Below are 20,761 nucleotides of genomic sequence, written 5' to 3' on the forward strand. Positions count from 1 at the left end.
AGTCCTAGCTACGCCGCTTCCAGTTCTGCTCCCTGCTAATGCTCCTGGGAAGCAGTGGATGTTGACTCAAGTACTTGAGTTCCGCAACCCACATGAGAGACCCAGATAGAGTTCCTGGCTCCTAGCTTCAGCCTGGCCCAGTTCCAGCTGCTTTGGCCATTTGGGGAGTGAACCAGGGCGTGGAAGATTGTGTGTGTGTATGTGTGTGTCCCCTGTCTCTCTGCATTTCAAATTTAAAAAATCTTTAAAAGCAGAGGGGGAGTAGGGAGAGATAAGCTGTTGCCTAGAGGCTAGACATTCATATCAGCTGGTTCTCTTGTTGGGTCACAAGGCCTGTTCCTGCCACTCTCCTGCCTATTTCAGTTTACACTTGTAGCTCTGAAAAAAGCGTGGATTATAGCTGAGGTTAAAGTCCTGGCCTGAAGCACCGGCATCCCGGCATCCCGTATGGGCACCGGTTTGAGTCCTGGCTGCTCCACTTCCGATCCAGGTCTCTGCTATGGCTTAGGAACACAGTGGAAAATGGCCCAAGTCCTTGTGCCCCTGCACCCACCTGGGAGACCCAGAAGAAGCTCCTGGTTCCTTGCTTTGAATTGACTCAGCTCCGGCCGTTGTGGCCATCTGAGGAGTGAACCAGTGGATGGAAGACCTCTCTCTCTGTCTCTACCTCTTTCTATAACTCTGTCTTTCAAATAAATAAAATAAATCTTTAAAAAAAAAAAAAAAAGAGTTGCAGAGAGAGAGGGAGGGTGAGACAGAGAGCGAGGTCTTCCATCCACTGGTTCATTCCCCAAATGGCCTCAACAGCCAGTGCTGGGACAAGTCAAAGCCAGACTTCAGGAGCTTCATCCAGGTTTCCCATATGGGTGGCAGGGGCCCAAGTATTTGAGCCATCTTACACTGCTTTTCTCAGGCCATTAGTAGGGAACTAGATCGGAAATGGAACAGCCGGGGCACAAACCAGCACCCATGTGGGATGCCGGCATCACAGATGGCAGCTCTACCCACCAGGCCACAATGCTAGCCTCTAGTGAGGAACTTTAAAGTCTCAAAGTTATACTGTTATAAAGGACACTTAGCGTGTAGCATTCACATAATGCACAATAATGACAATCCAAACCATGTCAACATGAGAATTCACATATATAACAGTCAGGAACATTTTAAAAATAATTCATATGCACCTCCCCCCAACAACAGTTGGAATTGTATGGATTCATTTAATGGTGCTAAACTTAGAGATGTTAGTCAGAATTTCTTTAGGAATTCTGCGCCCTGTACAGGTTGGCTCAGTTGGAGGAGGCTGAGCAGAGCTGAGCTTGGGAAGAAACAGAGTGCAGTCCTAAAGAAGGGGACTTCAGAGCCTGCGTGCTCACGGGAGGCCCTGTGGTGCGGTGGGAGGAGCTCTGGCATTGTGTGGGCTGCCAGTCCTGACTGCCCCTTAGTGGGGTGACCTTCAGCTCACTGGGAACACAGGACAATAAGGAAGCAGCTTCAGGAGGGGGTGGGCGTGGGGAGCAAGTGCAGTGATGTTCGTCCTCCTTGTGGTGGTCTGCATCCTCTTTAGAAGAAACGGTTGAAGTGGCTTGTACGGTCAGTAAAGCCACTGCTCTTAACTTTTCATTTCTAACATCGTAGCTTAGTAAGAGGCACTTGTTTATCTCCCAAGTTCATCCATCTTTATCCCTTAAGTCCAAGTCACTAGCCAGAGAGAACTCCGCCTCATTGAGAAATACTGTGGGAAACCAGTTCCCAGTCTTACTGAGACTTGGACCAGAGATGTGCTACCCTGGTCCACCAGCTCTGATGGAGCCCTTTACCAGGGGTGGTCGAGGTTTCGCAATATATGGTGGACATTGTCCACAGTATCTCATACGTGAATGTAATTGTATCATAGCCATCTTACAACATTACTATGCTTTTAAAAATGTCTCAAACTAATAAAAATGGCAACCATGGTTTAGAGCCTTTTGGTGAATCAGTAGCTGATTTCAGCTGACCTTACCTTGGTTCTCCTCTTTACCTTAGCCATCTCCCGCTCTGTCCCTCCTTCCATCCCTCCCTCCCATGCTTCTTTTTAAAGATTTCTTTGAAAAGCAGGGTGACAGAGAGATCTTCTACCCTCTGGTTCCTCCACGAATGGCCACAACAGCCAGGGCTGGTGTAGGCCAAAGCCAGAAGCCCAGAACTCCATCTAGGAGTTCTGTTACATGGGTGGCAGGGGCCCAAGCTCTTGGACCATCATCTATGGCTTTCCCAGGTGCATTAGTAGGGAGCTGGCTCAGAAGCAGAAACCAAGCAGCTGGACTCAAACCAGAGCTCCAGTGTGAGATGCCCGTGTTGCAAGTGGTGGCTTAACCAACTGTTCCACTCCGCTTTTCTAAGCTCTTTGGGAATTCCAGCAGTGAAGTCCAGGGCTTTCCTTGCTGAAAGTCCTTCATGGTGGCTGCCGCTCTTGTCCCATTTACCTTACGGTGCCTCCCCCCCCCCCCACTCCCCTTTGGACATGCAGGGTGCGTCCTTGGCCTGATGACACCGTGCCCTGTGAAGGGACAGCAGGGTTGGGGAAGGCATGTCCCTGCACAAGCTCACATTGTGCTAATTACTTTGAGAATGACAGGTCTGAGAAACTGTCTTTGTTCAGGATTTCCAGTTGCACCTTCTGTTAACATCAGCTCTCTCTCAGTGGAGCCTCATCTTCCTGCTGTTGGGGGATGGACTATACTTGTACACGAGTTTATCACTGGGCTTGTCTCAAAGCCACTCCATGTTTGGTAGTCTTTGGAGGTAGAGAAAGGTAGGAACCTTGTCAGCAGCTCACCATTTGCACTTGCTTTTCAGTTGTCAAAAAGATGGTCCTGGGAAAACTGCAGTGTGTGCTATGTTGGTTTATTTAAAAAAAAAAAAATTATTTATTTATTTATTTGAACATAGTTACAGAGAGGGAGAGAGACAGACACAGAGATCTTCCATCCACTGGTTCACTCCCCAAATGGCCGCAACGGCTGGAGCTGGGCCATGCCGAAGCCAGGAGCTAGGAGCTTCTTCCAAGTCTCCCGTGGGGGTACAGGGGCCCAAGCTCTTAAGCCGTCTTCTGCTGCTTTCCCAGGTGCATTAGCAGGGAGCTGGATTCGAAGAAGAGCAGCTGGGACTTGAACCAGTGCCTGTGGGATGCCAGCAGCTTTTATGTTGGTTCTTTAAAAAACAAAAAACAATTAAGTGCATCCAAGGTAATAATGAATAAATTACCTATCCTACACAATGTAGTATTATTAAGTCTAGTGGGTAACTTAGAGAAGAAAAACAGCCGTCTGAAATCATATAAAAGGCCATCTGATTAGACAGAACAGCCATATTATAGGCTGCTGTCTGATACGGCTCTTTTTTCTTTTTGTACATAGTTAGGTGGTGAACAGATATTGCATTTATGTGGGGCTGAAAATAAAACAGCAGTGAAAAATCTCCTCTCACCTTCATCCTCCGTCATCCCCCATCCTTCCAGGTCCCATCCAACACCTACCCCCTAAGTTATCGTTTTTTGTTGCTTTCCATCATTTATTAAGTATACAAGCAAATACAAGTATATGTTCTTATATCTTTGCTCTTTTCTTTTGTTCTGCCTCTCTCTGTCTCTCTGTCTTTCTATTTCATGTGCCTTTTGCAGTTGTTGTTAAAACAGTATATCTGGACCGGCCCATGAAGAGCCACGTTCCTGCATAACCAGCTACAGGCTGTCACTTCCTGTGGCTGTGCCTTGGCTTATTTAATAGCTAGTCCTATATCCAGGGCATTTGGTTGCTTCCCAGTTGGGGTATTAAAGACAGTGTTGTTACAGAAAAGTGCAGGCCTGTCTCATGCAGCATATGTGCTCCGTGTGTTTAATTTCCAGACATGGGCTTGCTGGTTCAAGGATCTGTACATTCTGAATGCTGAAAGTCACTGCTAAGTTCTCCTTTGTGGGGACCGTAGCTATGGAACCTACCCCCGCAGGGTGTGAAAGCAAGCACCGTTGCCCTCACAGCCTCGCTAACAGAATGCCGTCAAGTGTCTGGACAGCTGTCAGTCTACAGATGAACTTGAGATCTCAGTATGATGTTGTCTTTCTCCTGTTGGACTGAAGTTGGAATCTCTTTTCATAGATTTAGGAGTCATTTCTATGTCCTGTCATGAGAATTGTCCACCTGTATCTTTAGCCTATCCTTCTGTCGGGTGGTAGCCATTTTTAGAGACTCAGGGGAGTTAGGCCCTGGTCTGTGAAATAAATTGCCAGTGTTTTTCTTTTGTGACTCCTGTGTTTTGAATCAGCGTTAGAAAGGCCTTCCTCATCCTGAGGTCATGCAGGAATCTCTGTTTCCCCATAATATTTTATTGCTTTATGTTTTACATATGTGTCTTTGATCTGTTCAGGGGTTGGTCCTGGTATGCCTTGTGAAGTATGGGTTCAGCCTTATTTTGTTACTTTTTTTAAAGCACATACCCTGTTGTCCCCCAGCCAGTGAACGAAGAGCCCTAATATTTCTTCTTAAAACGTTTCTCGAGGTCCAAAAAGTTGGCAGCTCTCGCAGAAGCCTTAAAGGAAGTCTCCCTGACAAAGGCGCAGCTGGGACTAGAACTGGAAGAGCTAGAAGCAGCAGCACTGCTTGTCCAGAGGGAAGAAGCCGCGTGCCAGGCAGCCCCCTCTGTTCCCGGGCAGCAGCCACTTTGCTCCAGCCCAGAGGCAGGCGATGCCGAGGAGTCGGAATCGGAGGGGTCAGAGGCCAGCAGCACTGTGTCGTCGGAAACCGAAGGCTCCGCTTCAGAACCCGAGGAGCACAAAGGTGGTCCCTCCGAGTCGGGGAATTCTTTGGAAGGCCCCTTTCTCGAACAGAGCAGCACCCTGCTTCTTGCTAGTGGTGGGGTGTGCAGAAACCCGGCCACGCAGCAGTCTGACGTTGGCCAGCTGAAGCCTCTTGCCTCTCGCCGGGCTCCTGGAGGGGGCAGGCCTCTCATAGAGGAGCTTGGGGAGCACCTGGGGACAGCCATGCAGGTGTCCGAGGCTGAGGGTGCCGCGGCTGGAAGCCAGGGCGGTGTGCAGGAGAGAGGGGCACAGCAGATGCCAAGTGGCTGACTGCAGGTGGCTGTACTCATTGTGGGCAACTCGGCCCGACTTGGTTCACCTGTGAGTCAGAAGACCCTGCTCTTGCTTGCCTGCTGTAGACAATATTGTGTTTCTGTAAGCTGATTCTGAGGCCATTTGGTTTCCTTGTTGGAATTCTAAAATTAAAGTTCTAAAGTCATTTTACCAAATGTGTAGCTGATAAAGATGAAGATAATGGCGTACTGCCGCCAGACGCTCGGGGCTGTAGAGCCCATGGATACGTGCAGCCTCACTGAGGTCTACTCGACAGACAGCAGACCGCCCACGCTGCAAGAGTGCAGTGCCCAGGGAAACCCTCGCTGCCATCCAGGCCGTGACCTCTGCATCTCCTCCACGTGTCCCCAGGCCCCTTCGTTATCCCTCCCGGCCACCCGCCTTCCCCAGGCAACCGCTGCTCAGCTTTCTGTCCCTGCACGTGAGTGTGCATCTCCTACAACCGTACGTGAATCGATCATGCAGTAATATGTGCTCTTTTCCTGGCAGGCGTACTCCACTCTGTGTAGTTATTTTGAGAGGCATCCCATGTGTCAAGAGTTTCGTTGTGTTTCACTACCGAGTACTATTTTCTTGAATTGATTTGTCCATTCACCTACTGATGCTGTTTGGACAGTTTCCAGTTTTTGACTGTTACAAATAAAACTGTTAGGAACATTTGTGTACAAGTCTTTGTGTGGGCATATGCTCTCATTTCTCTAAGGTAAATATCTAGACGCAGAATAGCTGAGCCGTATGGTGGCTATATGCTGAACATTTGAGGAAACTGTGGAATTGCTTTCCCCCATACCTATACCATCTCCTTCCTTCCTCCCTCCCTCCCGCCCTCCCTTCTTTCTTTCCTTCCAGCAAAGTGACAGAGAAAGAAGAGAAAGACCTTCCACCCACTAGTTCATTCCCCAAATGCCTACAACAGCTGGGGCTGGGCACTGCTGAAGCCAGGAGCCAGGAACTCCATCCAGGTCCCATGTGGGTGACAGGGGCCCAAATACTTAAGGCATCATCTGCTGCTTCCCAGGCACATAAGCAGGAAGCTGGATCAGAAGTGGCGTAATGGGGCTGCTCTTTTGTCATAGCTGGTAAAGATGCAGGCATCCCATATGGGCACCGGTTTGAGACCTGGCTGCTCCACTTCCAATCCAGCTCCCTGCTAATGTGCCTGGGATAGCAGTAGAAGACGGCCTAAGTGCTTGGGCTGCTGCACCCACATGGGAGATCCAGAAGAAGCTCCTGACTCCTGGCTTTGACCTGGCCCAGCCCCAGCCATTGCAGCCATTTGGGGAGTGAATCAGTGGATGGAAGATCTCTCTGTTTCTCTCTCTTTCTATCTCTGTGTGTGTATAACTCTTCCAAGTAAATAAATAAATACATAAAATCTTAAAAAAAAAAAAAAAAAAGAACAGCAGCAGCAGTGGAGCAGCCAGACTCACACTGGCACTCTGATATGGGATGTGAGCATTTCAACTAGCAGGTTAACCCACTGCACCACAAGGTATGCCCACCTGTACCATTTTCTGTTCCTGCCATCAGAATGTGAGCTTCCTAGTTCTTTTCAGCATTTGGTATTAAGATGTAGTGGTATCCCTTGGGGCCAGCACCGTGGTGTAGTAGGTTAATCCTCCACCTGTGGCAACGGCTCCCCATATGGACACTGGTTCGAGTCCTGGCTGCTCCACTTCCAATCCAGCTCTCTGCTATGGCCTGGGGAAGCAGTGGAGGATGGCCCAAGCCCTTGGGCTGCTGCACCCACATGGGAGACTGGGAAGAGGTGCCTGGCTCCTTGCTTCAGATTGGCGAAGCTCCAGCCATTGCGGCCATTTGGGGAGTGAACCAATGGAGAGAAGACCTTTATCTCTTGTCTCTCCATCTCATTGTCTGTAACTCTACCTCTCAAATAAACTAAATAAAAACTTTAAAAAAAAAGATGTGGTATTCCATTGTGGCTTTATTATATTTATTTATTTTAAGATTATTTATTTGAGCCGGTGCCGTGGCTCAATAGGCTAATCCTCCACCTAGTGGCGCCGGCACACCGGGTTCTAGTCCCGGTCAGGGTGCCGGATTCTTTTCCGGTTGTCCCTCTTCCAGGCCAGCTCTCTGCTGTGTCCAGGGAAGGCAGTGGAGGATGGCCCAAGTGCTTGGGCCCTGCACCCCATGGGAGACCAGGATAATATCTGCCTCCTGCCTTCGGATCAGCACGGTGCGCAGGCCGCAGCGCGCCAGCTGTGGCAGCCATTGGAGGGTGAACCAACGGCAAAGGAAGACCTTTCTCTCTGTCTCTCTCTCACTATCCACTCTGCCTGTCAAAAAAAAAAAAAAAAAAGATTATTTATTTGAAAGGCAGAGTTAAAGAGAGAAGGAGAAAGAGAGAGTGACCTTCTGTCTGCTGGTTCACTCCCCAGATACGTGAGCCAGGTCGAAGCCAGGAGCTTCATGTGGGTCTCACACGTGGGTGGCAGGGGCCCAAGCACTTGGACTATCTTCTGCTGCTTTCCCAGGCACATTAGCAGGGAATTGGAGCAGCCTGGACGTGAACCAGCCTCCATGGGATATGAGTATTGCAGGTGGCACTAACTGTGCTACGACACCAGCCCCTCCGATAATGGTTTTAATCTGCAGTTCCCTAAGACTCGTGGTATTGAGCATTTTTCCATATATTTATTTGCCACTCACATATCATTTTGAAGTATCTAAGCCTTCTGCCAGTTTTTTAAAACATGGCTTTTCATTTTTTAGTCTGAGGGTTCTTTATGAATTCTGGATGCCGGCTCTCACATGGGTTATGTTGGCCTTCTTTTACATATCTTGTAATCTTTGGATGCCAAACATTGTGAACTGTATCCTATTGGGAGCTGGATATGTTGTTTGTTTTGTTTTGTTTTGTTTTGTTCTGTTTTGTTTTTTGACAGGCAGAGTGGACAGAGAGAGAGACAGAGAGAAAGGTCTTCCTTTTGCCGTTGGTTCACCCTCCAATGGCCACCGCGCTGATCCGAAGGCAGGAGCCAGGTACTTATCCTGGTCTCCCATGGGGTGCAGGGCCCAAAGACTTGGGCCATCCTCCACTGCCTTCCCGGGCCACAGCAGAGAGCTGGCCTGGAAGAGGAGCAACCGGAACAGAATCCGGCACCCCGACTGGGACTAGAACCCAGTGTGCCAGCGCCGCAAGGCGGAGGATTAGCCTAGTGAGCCGCGGCGCTGGCGTTGTTGGTTTTTTATTTAAGATTTATTGATTTGATCTTCCAGAGCCGGTGCCATGGTGTAGCAGGTTAAGCCACTGTCTACAGTGCCAGCACCCCATATGGATGCCAGTTGGAGTCCTGGCAGCTCCTTGCTAATTTGCCTGGGAGAACAGCGGAGGATGGCCCAAGTGCTTGGGCCCATGCACCTGTGTGGGAGACCCAGAAGAAGCTCCTGGCTCCTGACTTCAGTCCGGCCCAGCTCCAGCCGAGCTCCAGCCGTTGCAGCTATTTGGGAAGTGAACCAGCAGATGGAAGATGTCACTTTCTCTCTCTCTCTCTCTCTCTCTCTCTCTCTCTCTCTCTCTCTCTCTCTTTCTCTCTGGAACTCTTTGAAATAAATAAATCTTAAGAAAAAGTGATCTTCCATCTGCTTGCCCACTCCCCAAATGGCCACAATTGCTGGGACCGGGCCAGGCTGAAGCCAGGAGCCCAGAATTTCATCCAGGTCCTCTACATCAGTGGCAGGGCCCAAGCATTTGGACCATCTTCCACTGCCTTCCCAGGCACATTAGTGGGGAGCTGGATTCAAAGCATATGGATGCCGGCATTGCAACTTAACCCCGTTGCAGCACTGGCCGCTGGGTGTGTATTTTTACAGATCCTCCTTAGCTTTGCTTGGGAAGGCAGCTAAGTGACTTTGAAACTGTTTCATCCCATGGGTCTTGGTTTTCTAATTTGTTAGACTGGTCCTTCACAGTGCTCAGTCTGGGGTGAACTGCTCCCCAGTGCTGCTGTTCCCGAGTGCTGCCCCCGGGCCCCATGAATTCTGTCCCCAGTCTGGGGTGGGTGCTGGGCACTGTAACTGCTAATCCTCAGGCAGAGCTTTTTCCCAGCTCTCCTCGCTGAGGGCTCGCTTGAATACTGGAAGGGGACCCCTTCTCTCTCCAGATGTCCAGGGTTCTCTGCACAGTTCTTGCCCCCTCTGGAACTCCGGAGCCCACTGGATTCTGCCAGGGCCATCCCTTGCTGCACAGCCCAGCCTGGAATGTGTGTCCAGGCCGTAAGTGGGACAGTCAGGTTGGCTTGTTTGCTCTCTGCCCCCTGGGATCGCTGTCTCTCATTGCCTGATGTTCAGGGTCTGTTGTCCCAGTTTTTCTTCTTTGATTATGTCAGGTAGGAGTAAATCTGGCTACTCCATCTCGATTGAAACCATAAATCTCCATTTTGAAAACTTTGAGTAGCAAAGAGAGAGAACAGAGCTCCCATCCAATGGCTCATTCCCCCTAAATACCTGCAACAGCCAGTACTGGGCTGGCTCAGAGCTGAGAGCCTGAGACTCAATGCAGGAACCCAACTACTTGAGCCACAAGCTGCTGTCTCCCAGGCTTCACATCAGCAGGAAGCTAGAATTGGGAGTGGAGCTGGGACTTGAGCCCGGGCACATCAATATGGGATGCAGGTGACCCAAACTGGTGTTTTAACCATTGGCTGAACACACACCCCCATTTAAAAATATCTGCTTGTTAATTTATTTATGAGACAGGGAGAGAGGTCCCACATCTGCTGATCCACCTCCCAAATGCCCACAATGGCCAGGACTGGCGTGTGCCAAGGCCAAAGCCGAGAGTTGGGAACTTGACCCTAGACTTCTGCTTGGGCGGCAGGACCCCAACCACTTAAATCATCACTGCTGTCTCCCAATGTCACAGGTACCTGGAGGCAAATACTAAACCCAGGCACCCTGATATGGGACTCACACATCTTAATGCATCTTCCAAGCCAAACACCACCACCCCTTCCACTAATCTTTTAAATGGGAATTTGCCCGCTTGAGTGTAAGCTGGGCGGTAGGGGGACTGTGCAGCTTGTCTGGCCACACTAAGTCTTCAGCGCCTATGTCCTCAGTGCTTCATGAATACTTGTTTAGTGAATGATAAATGGAATAAACCAATTTGCTTTGGGGAGGAAATGAAACGTAATCTAATATGTATTGATTTCAGCAGCGGTTTTTATTCCAAGAATGGACGTGATCCCCTTGACTTTACGTCTCTAAGGTTATGTTGATATTTCTGATACAAATTCCAGCATGTATTAACATGACAGCCCCCTGGCATAGAGGGTAAAGCCAATGTCTGCAGTGCCAGCATCCCAAATGGGCACCACTTCGGGTCCTGGCTGCTCCACTTCTGATCCAGCTCCCTGCTACTGTGCCTGGGAAAGCAGCAGAAGATGACCCAAGTGCTTGGGCCCCTGCACCCACGTGGGAGACCCGGAAGAAGCTCCTGGGTCCTGGCTCCTGGTTTCATATCAGCCCAGCTTCAGCCACTGTGGCTATTTGGGGGGTGAACCAGCAGACGGGAGATTCTCTCTCTGCCTCTCCCTCTGTAATTCTGCCTTTCAAATAAATCAATCTTTAAAAAAAAGTGACAGTGGGGTGACAGCCATTGGACACACATCTTTACTCTTCAGCACTGCTGCAGCGTTGTCAGGATCTGTTCAGGACTTCTCCAGCTCCCCGGAGAGTTCAGAATCCCTCTGAGCACTGAGAATGCGTTTCTCCTCAGTAGCACTTGACCTGCAGCCAGTCTGAAACAGCATCATCTGTTCCTTCCCTCATACACTTCTTCCCAAGTCAAGCAAGTTGAGCATTTCTACTTCTTGTCTAAAAGCTTAAAGCTGTAGGGGGCCAGCGTTGTGGTGTAGCAGGTTAAGGTGCCTCCTCTGATACCTGCTTCCCGTTATGAGCACTGGTTCAAGTCCTGGCTGCTCCACTTCCAATCCAGCTACCTGCTAAAGCACCTGGGGAAGCAGTGGAGGAGGCCAAAGCACTTGGGCCCCTGCACTCACATGGGAGACCCAGAAAAAGCCCCTGGCACCTGGCTTCTGCCTAGCCTAGCCCCAGCCGTTACGGGCATTTGGGGAGTGAACCAGCAGGCGGAAGATTCTCTCTCTGTCTCTCTGAAATTCTGCCTTGCAAATAAATAAGTTGTTTGTTTGTTTGTTTGTTTGAAAGAAGCTGACAAGGTAGAAGCCAACGAGGTTTTTCTTCCTTCCACCTCCACCTCTCCTGGCTTGGGATCTTGACAAGATCTACTTCCGGGAGATGTGTGTTGGGTGGGAAAACGCCTTTCTCACAAGCAGATATGGCCCTTCCTTGAAGTCTGCACAGCCGGGGAGCTCATTAGATGGCTTTCAGGGGTGTTGAAGACAGCAGGTGCAGGGCGCCTGCATTTCAGCCTCCAGGTCCCCCGCAGTCCTTTCCCAAGAGCCCTGGGTGAAGGGAGGAGGGTAAGTTGGGGGGAAGAACAAGGAGACCTCACTGACTGCCAGTCCTAGTTCAGTAGAAAGGACCAATACCCTGGGAGACAGAGTTGAGTTCCAGAGCTCAGGTGAGACTGGCCCCGCGAGGGGTACGTCAGACCCCAAAGCTCTCCCCGCATCTGGACAACAGAAATGGAACTTGTTTCCCTTCCCTTATAGGATGAGAAGGCTGTGTTCAAAACACTATAAGTGGAGGAATATCGAGTCAACCTAAGGACTGATTTTTATCTTTTAAAGATTTACTTACTTATTTGAAAGAGTTACAGAGAGAGAGATCTTCCATCCACTGGTTCACTCCCAAGATGGTCACAATGACCAGGGCTGAGCCAGACCAAAGCCAGGAGTCAGAAGCCTCTTCTGGGTCTCCCACACAGGTGCAGGGGCCCAAGCACTTGGGCCATCTTAGACTACTTTCCCCAGGCCTTCAGCAGGGAGCTGAATGGGAAGTGGAGCAGCCGGGACTTGAGCCAGTGCCCATATGGGATTCTGATGTCGCAGGTGGCCGCTTTACCCGCCACGCCACAGCACCAGCCCCTTTACGATAATTGCCTGGCTGCCCAGAGCTGCCCAGGGAGGCCTGTCGCCAGGTCGCTGTTGGGAGAGCCAGCCCTGTCGCTGGCTCTGCAGTACGCTAACAGTTTCAGTCGGCCCCCCGTGGGTGGAAATAGTAATGATGTCGGTGAATCAGAGCTCTGCTCCTGCAGGTCTGCGTTATCATTGACCTATTTTTCCATGTTCTGTCTCTCCTCTCCCATTATCCTGGCAGAATTATGTGAGGCCTTGCTGCGGGCCCATCGGTTTAGGTGCAGTAACTAAGCGGGTATCATCTTTCATTGGCACAAGATTAACTTACAAATGAGCCAGGGCTGCTCCCTACCACATTCTCAATGGGCTGACAGATGGCGGGCGGTTTTCACACCTGCTAAGAAAAAATTCACTCCGGTTGCGCGCATCAAATTCTATTACCAAGAATTAAGGGGAGTGGAGAGAGGGTCACATTTGCTTAATCCCTAAGACTCTAAAATTACTATTTTAAAACAGAGACTCCTGCAGCTTTTGTTGTAGACTTTTATATCACAACTGGAAACTGACCTATACTCACGTAGTCAACGATGGCAGAACAGATGTGCCTAAAAAAAAACTAGAAATAAGCTAATGGCTTAAAGTAGAAGTAAAACAATTTTTAAAAACACAGCAAATCCTCAGAATATATTAATTATAAAATATTTGGGGCCAGCACTGTGGTGCAGCAGGCTCACCTGCTGCCTGTGATGCCGGCTTCCCATGTTGGAGGGCCATTTCAAGTCCCAGCTGCTTGACTTTCCCACCCAGCTCCCTGCTAATGTGCTGGGAAAGCAGAAGATGGCCCAAGTCCCTGTGCGAGACCAGGATGAAGTTCCTGGCTTCCTCCCCACAGTTCAGCCCAGACCAGTCCAAGCCGTGCAGCCATTTGGGGGGAATGAACCAGTGGATGGAAGATCTCTTTGTCTCTGCCTCTCCCTCTCTCTTTAATTCTGCCTTTCAACTAAGTAAATAAATAATTTTTTAAAAAATCTTTAAAGGTTCAGTAGTGTCCCTGTCTAGAGCATCTGCCCTACAACATCCCTGCAGATGAGGCAAATTCAAGTTAAGCTCCAGAAATGCAAATGGCCTGTGGGGTGCTTTGGTCATGGGTCTCCATTAAAAGCAAATCAAAAGCCGGCGCCGCGGCTCAATAGGCTAATCCTCCGCCTTGCGGTGCCAGCACACCGGGTTCTAGTCCTGGTCGGGGCGCCGGATTCTGTCCCGGTTGCCCCTCTTCCAGGCCAGCTCTCTGCTGTGGCCTGGGAAGGCAGTGGAGGATGGCCCAAGTGCTTGGGCCCTGCACCCCATGGGAGACCAGGATAAGTACCTAGCTCCTGCCATCGGATCAGCGCTGTGCACAGGCCGCATTGCACCGGCCACGGCAGCCATTGGAGGGTGAACCAATGGCAAAAAGGAAGACCTTTCTCTATGTCTCTCTCACTGTCCGCTCTGCCTGTCAAAAAAAAAAAAAAAGAAAAAAAAGAAAAAAAAATCAAAGATTCCAAGGGTCTCTTTAGCATCCTTCCCACTGACCCCCCGGTGGGAAGCTTTGTCAGTGATGGGCTCCTTTTCCCACCTGTTCTCCTGAGTGTGTTATATATAGTTCCAATCCATAGCAAATGAAGGGGGCATTGATTAGACTTGATTTAAGGCAGCGAGTGATAAATGCTGCTGGGAAATTGATTCATGCCTCTCAAGTGACTGGGGCACAGCCATCCGCAGTTGACACAACTCGGGTCTCAAGGCTGGCGAAAACAAACAGGGAAGCACATGTCAGCCAGATAAATGACTCTGCTGTTCTGAGCGCTCCGTGGAGGCCATTTGTTTCCTAGATAAGGAAGACTGCTCTCCAAAGTCACAAAGAGATAAGCTCCAGGAAAAGGATGACTAGGGGACGGGATGCCCAAGCATGGGGAAAAACAACAGCAGAGGAAAGAATTCACCGCCCTCCGAGGAGGATCTGGGGCCTCCGCCTCCACCAAGCCGGTAGCAACCCTCCCAGCTCTGGCTCCCCCGTCTGAAGGTGCGCAGGGTTGCGCTGGGCTGCGGTCTCTGAAGCTACTTCCAGGGGGACATTCCTCACTGCTCTTGGAGTGAGCTTGCAGGGGAGGAGTCAGCAGGACTGGGCTAGGCTGCCTGCAGTAGGGATGCACCTAGCATCTTGACTGGAAAAACAAGAGCCCCACTGCAAACCGGATCTCTCCCGCGGGGCCTCACCGTAACACACAGCTAGCTAGCTGTGCATTGCATTTGTTCCCTGCATTGCTTCCCCTTCTCTCTTCCCTTCAGTTTGGCTGTTAACATTTCATCCAGCCTTTTAAGGCCCTGTTCAAACACTGCTTCCTCTGGGAGGTCACCTGGCATCCCTCCAGGGTGGATGTGACATCTGTGACAACTTAGAACAGTCTGGGGCTGCTTATGGCCCTCTGCTAGATACACAGGTGTCCCTCCTCTCTCTCTATCAGAACTCAGACTTCATTATCTCTGTCAACTTCGAATCTCACACCACACTTACCACGAGGCTCTATCCGGGGCACACAGCCGACGACACTGGGTCATGGGCGGAACAGGGCTGCTGTTGTGCCCAGTGGGTTAGGGTACTGCTTGCAATGCTGGCATCCCAGACTGGAGTGCTGGTTTGAGTCCTGCTGTTCTGCTCCCCATCCAGCCCCCTGCTAATGCACCTGAGAAAGCAGCAGTAGGGGCCAGTGCTGTGGCGCAGTGGGTTAAAGCCCCGGCCTGTGGTGCCAACATCCCATAGGGGCACCAGTTCGAGTCCTGGCTGCTCCTCTTCCCCTCCAGCTCTCTGCTATGGCCTGGGAAAGCAGTGTAAGATGGCCCAAGTCCTTGGGCCCCTGCACCCACGTGGGAGACCCGGAGGAGAAAGCAGCAGCAGATGAAACAATGGCTTTGGCCCCTGCCACCCATGTGGGAGAACTGGATGGAGTCCCTGGCTCCTGGTTTCAGCCTGGCCCAGCCCTGGCTGTTGGAGCCATTTGGGGAGTGAACCAGCAGATGGAAGATCTCTCTCTATGTATTTGACCTCTCTCTGTCACCCTGCTTTTCAAATAAATCTTTAGACAACAAAGAAAAAACAGACAACCAAATAAATGGCTTGCCTGAATACAGGCCTCAAAGCCTTGGTAGCTGTTCACTCTCCCAGGCATAACAAGGCCATGTTACCCTTTTTGGTTTTCTTTTGTTTCACAAGTCTCAGGTCTCTTATTATTTTCATAATATTCAATATTATTAAAATATTCTAATCAATATTCTAATTCTAATAAATATTCTAATTCTGCTTCCGGCAATATTCTAAGGATATTCAGGAAGATCAAATGTGCCCTTCCTCCTCCTCCTCCTCTGCCTCCTCCCCCCGGTCTGCAATCCCCTGTCCCCTGGACTACTCAGCACACTGTTCTGTCTTTTCCTGTCGCCCACCCTCCCCACCTTGAATAACCAGCCCACCAGCACTCACTGGGGAACAGCGTCCCCTGACATGGAGGGGGAGGAGCACTGTTCCAGGGAGGCAGGGACAGGGCCTGCTGAAAGAGCCTTGAACGCCAGGAGAGTGGAGGGACGGGAGTGGGAGAGTTCTCCCAGGCTGGCGGGTTTGGGGTCCTGTGTTCAGACCAGCATGGAGCCGACAGACGGTGCTGCTGTTTAGGCTGCTGCCTTTCCCTTTGCTTCCATCCCCAGCCCAGTCAGAATCCACTTTTTCATAAAAGCGTGTTAACATTCCCAACGCTAAAGGACATAGAATAAACACCAGCCCTCTAAACTGAACACACTGAGCTTTCAGAAAACCTCTCTCTCAGGGTGGGGTATTGGTGCCAAGAGAGGTGCCCCCCATCAGTGTGCCTGGGTTCGAGTCATGGCTCCACTTCAATTCCAACTTACAGCTAGTACATACCCTGGGAGACAGCAGGAGGTGGCTCAGGTGCTTAGTCCCTGCCACCCACCTGGGAGACGCAGACTGAGTTCCTGGCTCCCGGTTTCAGCCTGGCTCAGCCCTGGTTGTTGCGGACATTTGGGGAATGGACAGCAGATGCAAGTGCTCTGTCTCTGTATTTCACATAAATAACTTTTTTAACAAGAGGGACTGCCATTGTGGCTCAGAGGGCTAAGCCACCACCTGAGAGTCCAGTATCCCATATTGGAGCACTGGTAGGAGTCCTGGTTGCTCCACTTCTGATCCAGCTCCCTGCCAATGGGCCTGGGAAGGCAGCAGATGATGGCCCAAGTGCTTGGACCTCTGTTGCCCATACGGGAGATCCAGGTGGAGTTCCTGGCTCCTGGCTTTGGCCTGACCCAGGCCCAGCTATTTAAGCCAATTGAGGAGTGAACCAGTGGATGGAAGATCTATCTCTCCCTTTCTCTCTGTCATTCTGCTTTTCAAATAAATAAGAAAAGAAAAGAAGAGAGGAGAGGAGAGGGGAGAGGAGGGGAGGGGAGGAGAGGGGAGGGGAGGGGAGGGAAAAAGAGAAGCTGGCGTAGCAGGTAAAGCCACCACCTGCAGTGCTGGAGCACTGGTTCAAGTCCCGGCTGCTCCACTTCCAATCCAATTCCCTGCTAATTCACCTAAGAAAGCAGCAGAGGATGGCCCATGCTGCTGGGCCCTCACTACCCATGTAGGAGACATGGAAGAAGCTCCTGGCTCCTGGCTTCAGCCTGGCCTTGTTCTGGCTGTTGTGCCCATTTTGGGAGTGAACCAGTAGATGGAAGACTTCTCTCTGTCTCTGTCTCTCTCTCTCTCTGTAACACTGCCTTCCAAATAAATAAAAATAAACCTTAAAAAAAAAACTTTCTCACTTGAGAACCAGTTATCTTTTCAGTATCTCTATTCAGTCCTTTTTTCTGCTCAGACATCTACACACATCCACTCATATATTTTATTTTTTAAAAAATTCTTTTTATTTATGTATTTGATAGATAGAGTTACAGACAGTGAGAAGGAGAGAGAGAGAGAGAGAGGTCTCCCATCCACTGGTTCACTCCCCAGTTGGCCACAACGGCTGGAGCTGAGCCGATTTGAAGGCAGGAGCCAGGAGCTTCTTCCGGGTCTCCTGTGGGTACAGAGGCCCAAGGGCTTGGGCCATCTTCTGCTGCTTTCCCAGACCATAGCAGAGAGTTGGGTCGGAAGTGGAGCAGCCGGGACTCGAACCAGTGCCCATATGGGATGCCAGCGCCACAGGCAGAGGATTAACCTACTGTGCCACAGCGCCAGCCCCCACTCATATATTTTAAACACAATTGGAATCATGCACTACACAAATTTTATATCCCGTTTTCTATTTTAATATAAGGCCATGAATATTTCTCATGTCACTAAATAAATCTCCCAAAATATGTTTTTTTTAAAGATTTATTTATTTATTTGAAAGGCAGAGGCAGAGAGGGAGAGAGAGGTCTTCCATCCGCTGGTTCACTCCCCAGATGGCTGCAACGGCCAGAGCTATACTGATCCCAAGCCAGGAGCCAGGAGCTTCTTCTGGGTCTCCACGCAGGTGCAGGGTCCCAAGCACTTGGGCCATCTTCTACTGCTTTCTCAGGCCACAGCAGCAAGCCAGATTGGAAGTGGAGCAGCAGGGACTCGAGCCGGTGCCCATACGGGATGCCGGCACTGCAGGTGGTGGCTTTACCCGCTACACCACAGCTCCAGCTCCTGCATCGTATCTTAAACATGGAACCAAACACCCCGGCCCCCAAAATGTGACTTTTCATGGCTGCGTTTAGGAATCCTTATTACAGGGGAAGTGGCTCCTCTCGAATGTCAGCCTCGGGTGAGTCAGCTCTTCCGCTCCTGCAGTGCCTGGGCACGGGTGCCCGGATGCTCCAGGTGCTTCCTCGGCAGCTCTTCCTCAGTCGTGCTGGTTTATCTTAAGGACAGAACACCCCTGGGTTGCAGAAGAGACAGGAACTCAGAAGCAGTTGTCATTTGTTGAGCCATTGCATTGTGCCAAGGACTGTGCCAGGCCCGTCTTGTCCAACACACAGTGAGCAGGGGCCTGGGTCCGTCAGGTTCAGTCCCTCCGTGGCCAGAGACCCTGCCCATGGAGGGGCTGAAGCTGACTCAGGGGCAGACTGTGGGGTCTGCTGGCCTGGGTCAGCTGTGAATCCAGGGCTTCTTAACTCTGACTGCACACTTGGGCCACCCAAGAAACTTGAGAAGGGGACTCAGGCCCAGCGCTCTCTGCAGACAACGCAGTCAGAGGCTCTGCCAGTGTCTGATTGGGCAAGAGCTGGGAAAAGCCAGTTCCTGACCCGATGCGGGGGCGTGGCCCTTGGCAGCTGCGAGAGTGACATGCACGAAGAAAAGTCAGATCTGGAGTCAAGTCTTGAAAACTCGGCTTCAGAAGGGAAAAACAGAAGTTAGATCCAGGAGGAGGAGAAAGACACAGAGGAGAGGGTGAGGACCACAGCAGGGGAGGGAGAGGCGTGGCAGATGCCGGGCTGTCAGGTCCCGTGGCTGCGGAAGGCACGCTCGCGCCCCAAGGTCCTACACTGTGGACCCCTCTGCCCTCCGGGTCTCCAGCAGGTTTGACCTCGTGCGTGTGCTTCTCTTAGAGTTCCGCGAGCACCCGTTCCCTGACTGCTGATCAGGCCGGGTGCCTTTCCTATTAGGAACGGGAACCCTGACACAACCACTCCCAACCGGGGTCGGGGAGGGGTGGGGGTGGGGGTTGATGAACAGAAAGCTCCAAGAGGCAGAACGGTTTGCAGGAGAGGCTCAACCCAGCTGCTCAACAGTGTAACTAAAGCGCCTGATTCTCTCGTGGTCAGAGCTGACCGCATCCCGACCTGCACAGCCATGATGCCCCAAGGTAGCTGCCAGCAGCCCCTGCAGCTACCTGCTTTCTAGGTGACATCTGTCCCCACCTCCCCAGCCAACATCCTCAGATTCATTCACTCTGATCCAGCCAGCGTAGGTAGACAGTGACTTACTGTGCCAGTGGTGGCCTTTGTCTCAGCTATGTGGCTGCCCCTGGGGCGGGAGGGAAAGCCAGGGGACTTGGGAGACGAGGATCCGAGGATCCATGTCTGCCACCTTTTCACCCAGTGGGTCGCTTTGGGCATGCGCCATGCAGCTCTCAGAGACCAGGGCTGGGCTGGCAGTTCCAGCAGCCACACCCTCACGTCACCACCCACGCCAGTGTTTGCACCTTGCACCGAGGCCACTGGAGCTGTGCCACTGCGGGGGCCTCTCTACTGCCCCAGTCCCCAGTGCTGCAGTAGGGGGGCCCTCCTTTTCTCCTTTCACACCTGGCCGGCTTCTCATGGCCTGAGGCCGTCCCTGCCCACTATGGTTTCCGCTCCCCTTTATCCTTCACACAAGTTGCTCCTCCTCTAATTCTCTCTCGGCTGCTTCGTCCCAGAGGACCAGAAAGATGCATCCTAGTTTCTGAGCGACCTGAGTGAGCCGGTGGTTTGCACTGAAGGGCTCAGCCCCAGGGTCCTTGGAGTTCTCACAGAAGGGCGCCAGGTTCCAAAGTGAGAACGCTGCCTGCTGCCAGCCGTGCAGCCCTGGACGGCACACCTGAGCGTCACCTGCCTGCAGCCTGCTCCTTCGGCACCAGTTGCCTCTCCCTGCAGAGCCCAGGTGAGGCGATGCCAGATCCCTCGCAGTCACCCATCCCCGGCTCTCTGGAACAGGGGACGTGAATTCCAGGGGGTGTCCGGTAGGCATTGGCGGATGGGCTGCGACGAAGCAAGTTAAGAAAAGGCAAAAGCAGACTTTGTCAGACAGGGCCCGGAAACCCCACCCGCGGCCCCCGCGCACCAGTGAGGGCCTGGCGTCGCCCGGGGCCCTCCGGGCTAGCGAGGGGCGTGGGCGTCAGCTCCGCACCCGGGAGAACGCCGCGCTCCGCAGACGCGGCCGTCCCGACCGGTCTCAACCACCGAGCGCCCCAGGCAGCTGAGCCTCCCGGCAGAACCAGGATCCGAGTTCCACCCGGGACGCCCGCCGCCCTCACCGTCCCCGGGCGCAGCGCGACTGCGCGTGCGCTTCCCGGGGCGGGGGGCGGGGCCGGGCGCCGCCCAGCGCAGGTGCGGCGAGTGCGGGGACGGTCGCGGCAGGTGCAGACACCCGCTCACTGCGGCGGAAGTGTGTGTTCGGTTGTGGCCGGCGGAGGGCGCTGTGTTATTTGCGAGTTGTAGGCGGCGCGATGGGTTAAAGTTGTGAGCGGAGCTGGAGGAGGCGGTGGGCTGGAAGCTGCTGTCAGGGAAGGGCCGCCGTGGGCCCTAGGGGACGGTGGTTGGCGCCAGGCAGACCCTGGTTCCTCCCCGTAACGCCATGGTTCTGCTTGTGACTCTGGACACGCTGAGTTTCACCCACCCAGGCCCGAGTCGAGAAGGCCGCCGACAATGAGCCACTCTTGGAACCTGGTGCCCATAGCAGCTCCCCAGTGCTTTCTTCTCCTTTGCTTCGTGTTCTACAGGGGCAGGCAGGCGATCTCATTTCGCTTTTTATTTTTATTTATTTATTTTCTATTCACCGGCTCATTTCCCCCGTCCCCTCTCCCCCAAATACCCGCCACAGCCAAAGCTGGGCCGGGCCAAAGCCAGGAGC

At 51.9% G+C, this 20,761-nt stretch overlaps 1 protein-coding gene across 5 annotated transcripts in view; it reads left to right on the forward strand.

Annotated features, from left to right (window-relative positions):
- SHQ1 (SHQ1, H/ACA ribonucleoprotein assembly factor) overlaps positions 1-20,761 on the forward strand; it is a 155,139-nt gene that overhangs the window by 120,095 nt on the left and 14,283 nt on the right. For 3 of the 5 annotated variants that reach the window (XM_002713187.5, XM_051851470.2, XM_008260933.4), the window contains one exon: positions 4,540-5,799. The exons of 1 other annotated variant lie outside the window; for it this stretch is intronic. In XM_002713187.5, the coding sequence (XP_002713233.2) occupies positions 4,540-5,107 (568 nt within the window). In that variant the 3' untranslated portion in view covers positions 5,108-5,799. Of the gene's footprint in view, positions 1-3,109; positions 3,231-4,539; positions 5,800-20,761 lie in introns of those variants that run through there. One more of the 5 variants, XM_051851471.2, reaches the window with a different exon arrangement.

Source organism: Oryctolagus cuniculus, chromosome 10 (genome assembly GCF_964237555.1).
Source record: "Oryctolagus cuniculus chromosome 10, mOryCun1.1, whole genome shotgun sequence".
NCBI lineage: Eukaryota > Metazoa > Chordata > Mammalia > Lagomorpha > Leporidae > Oryctolagus > Oryctolagus cuniculus.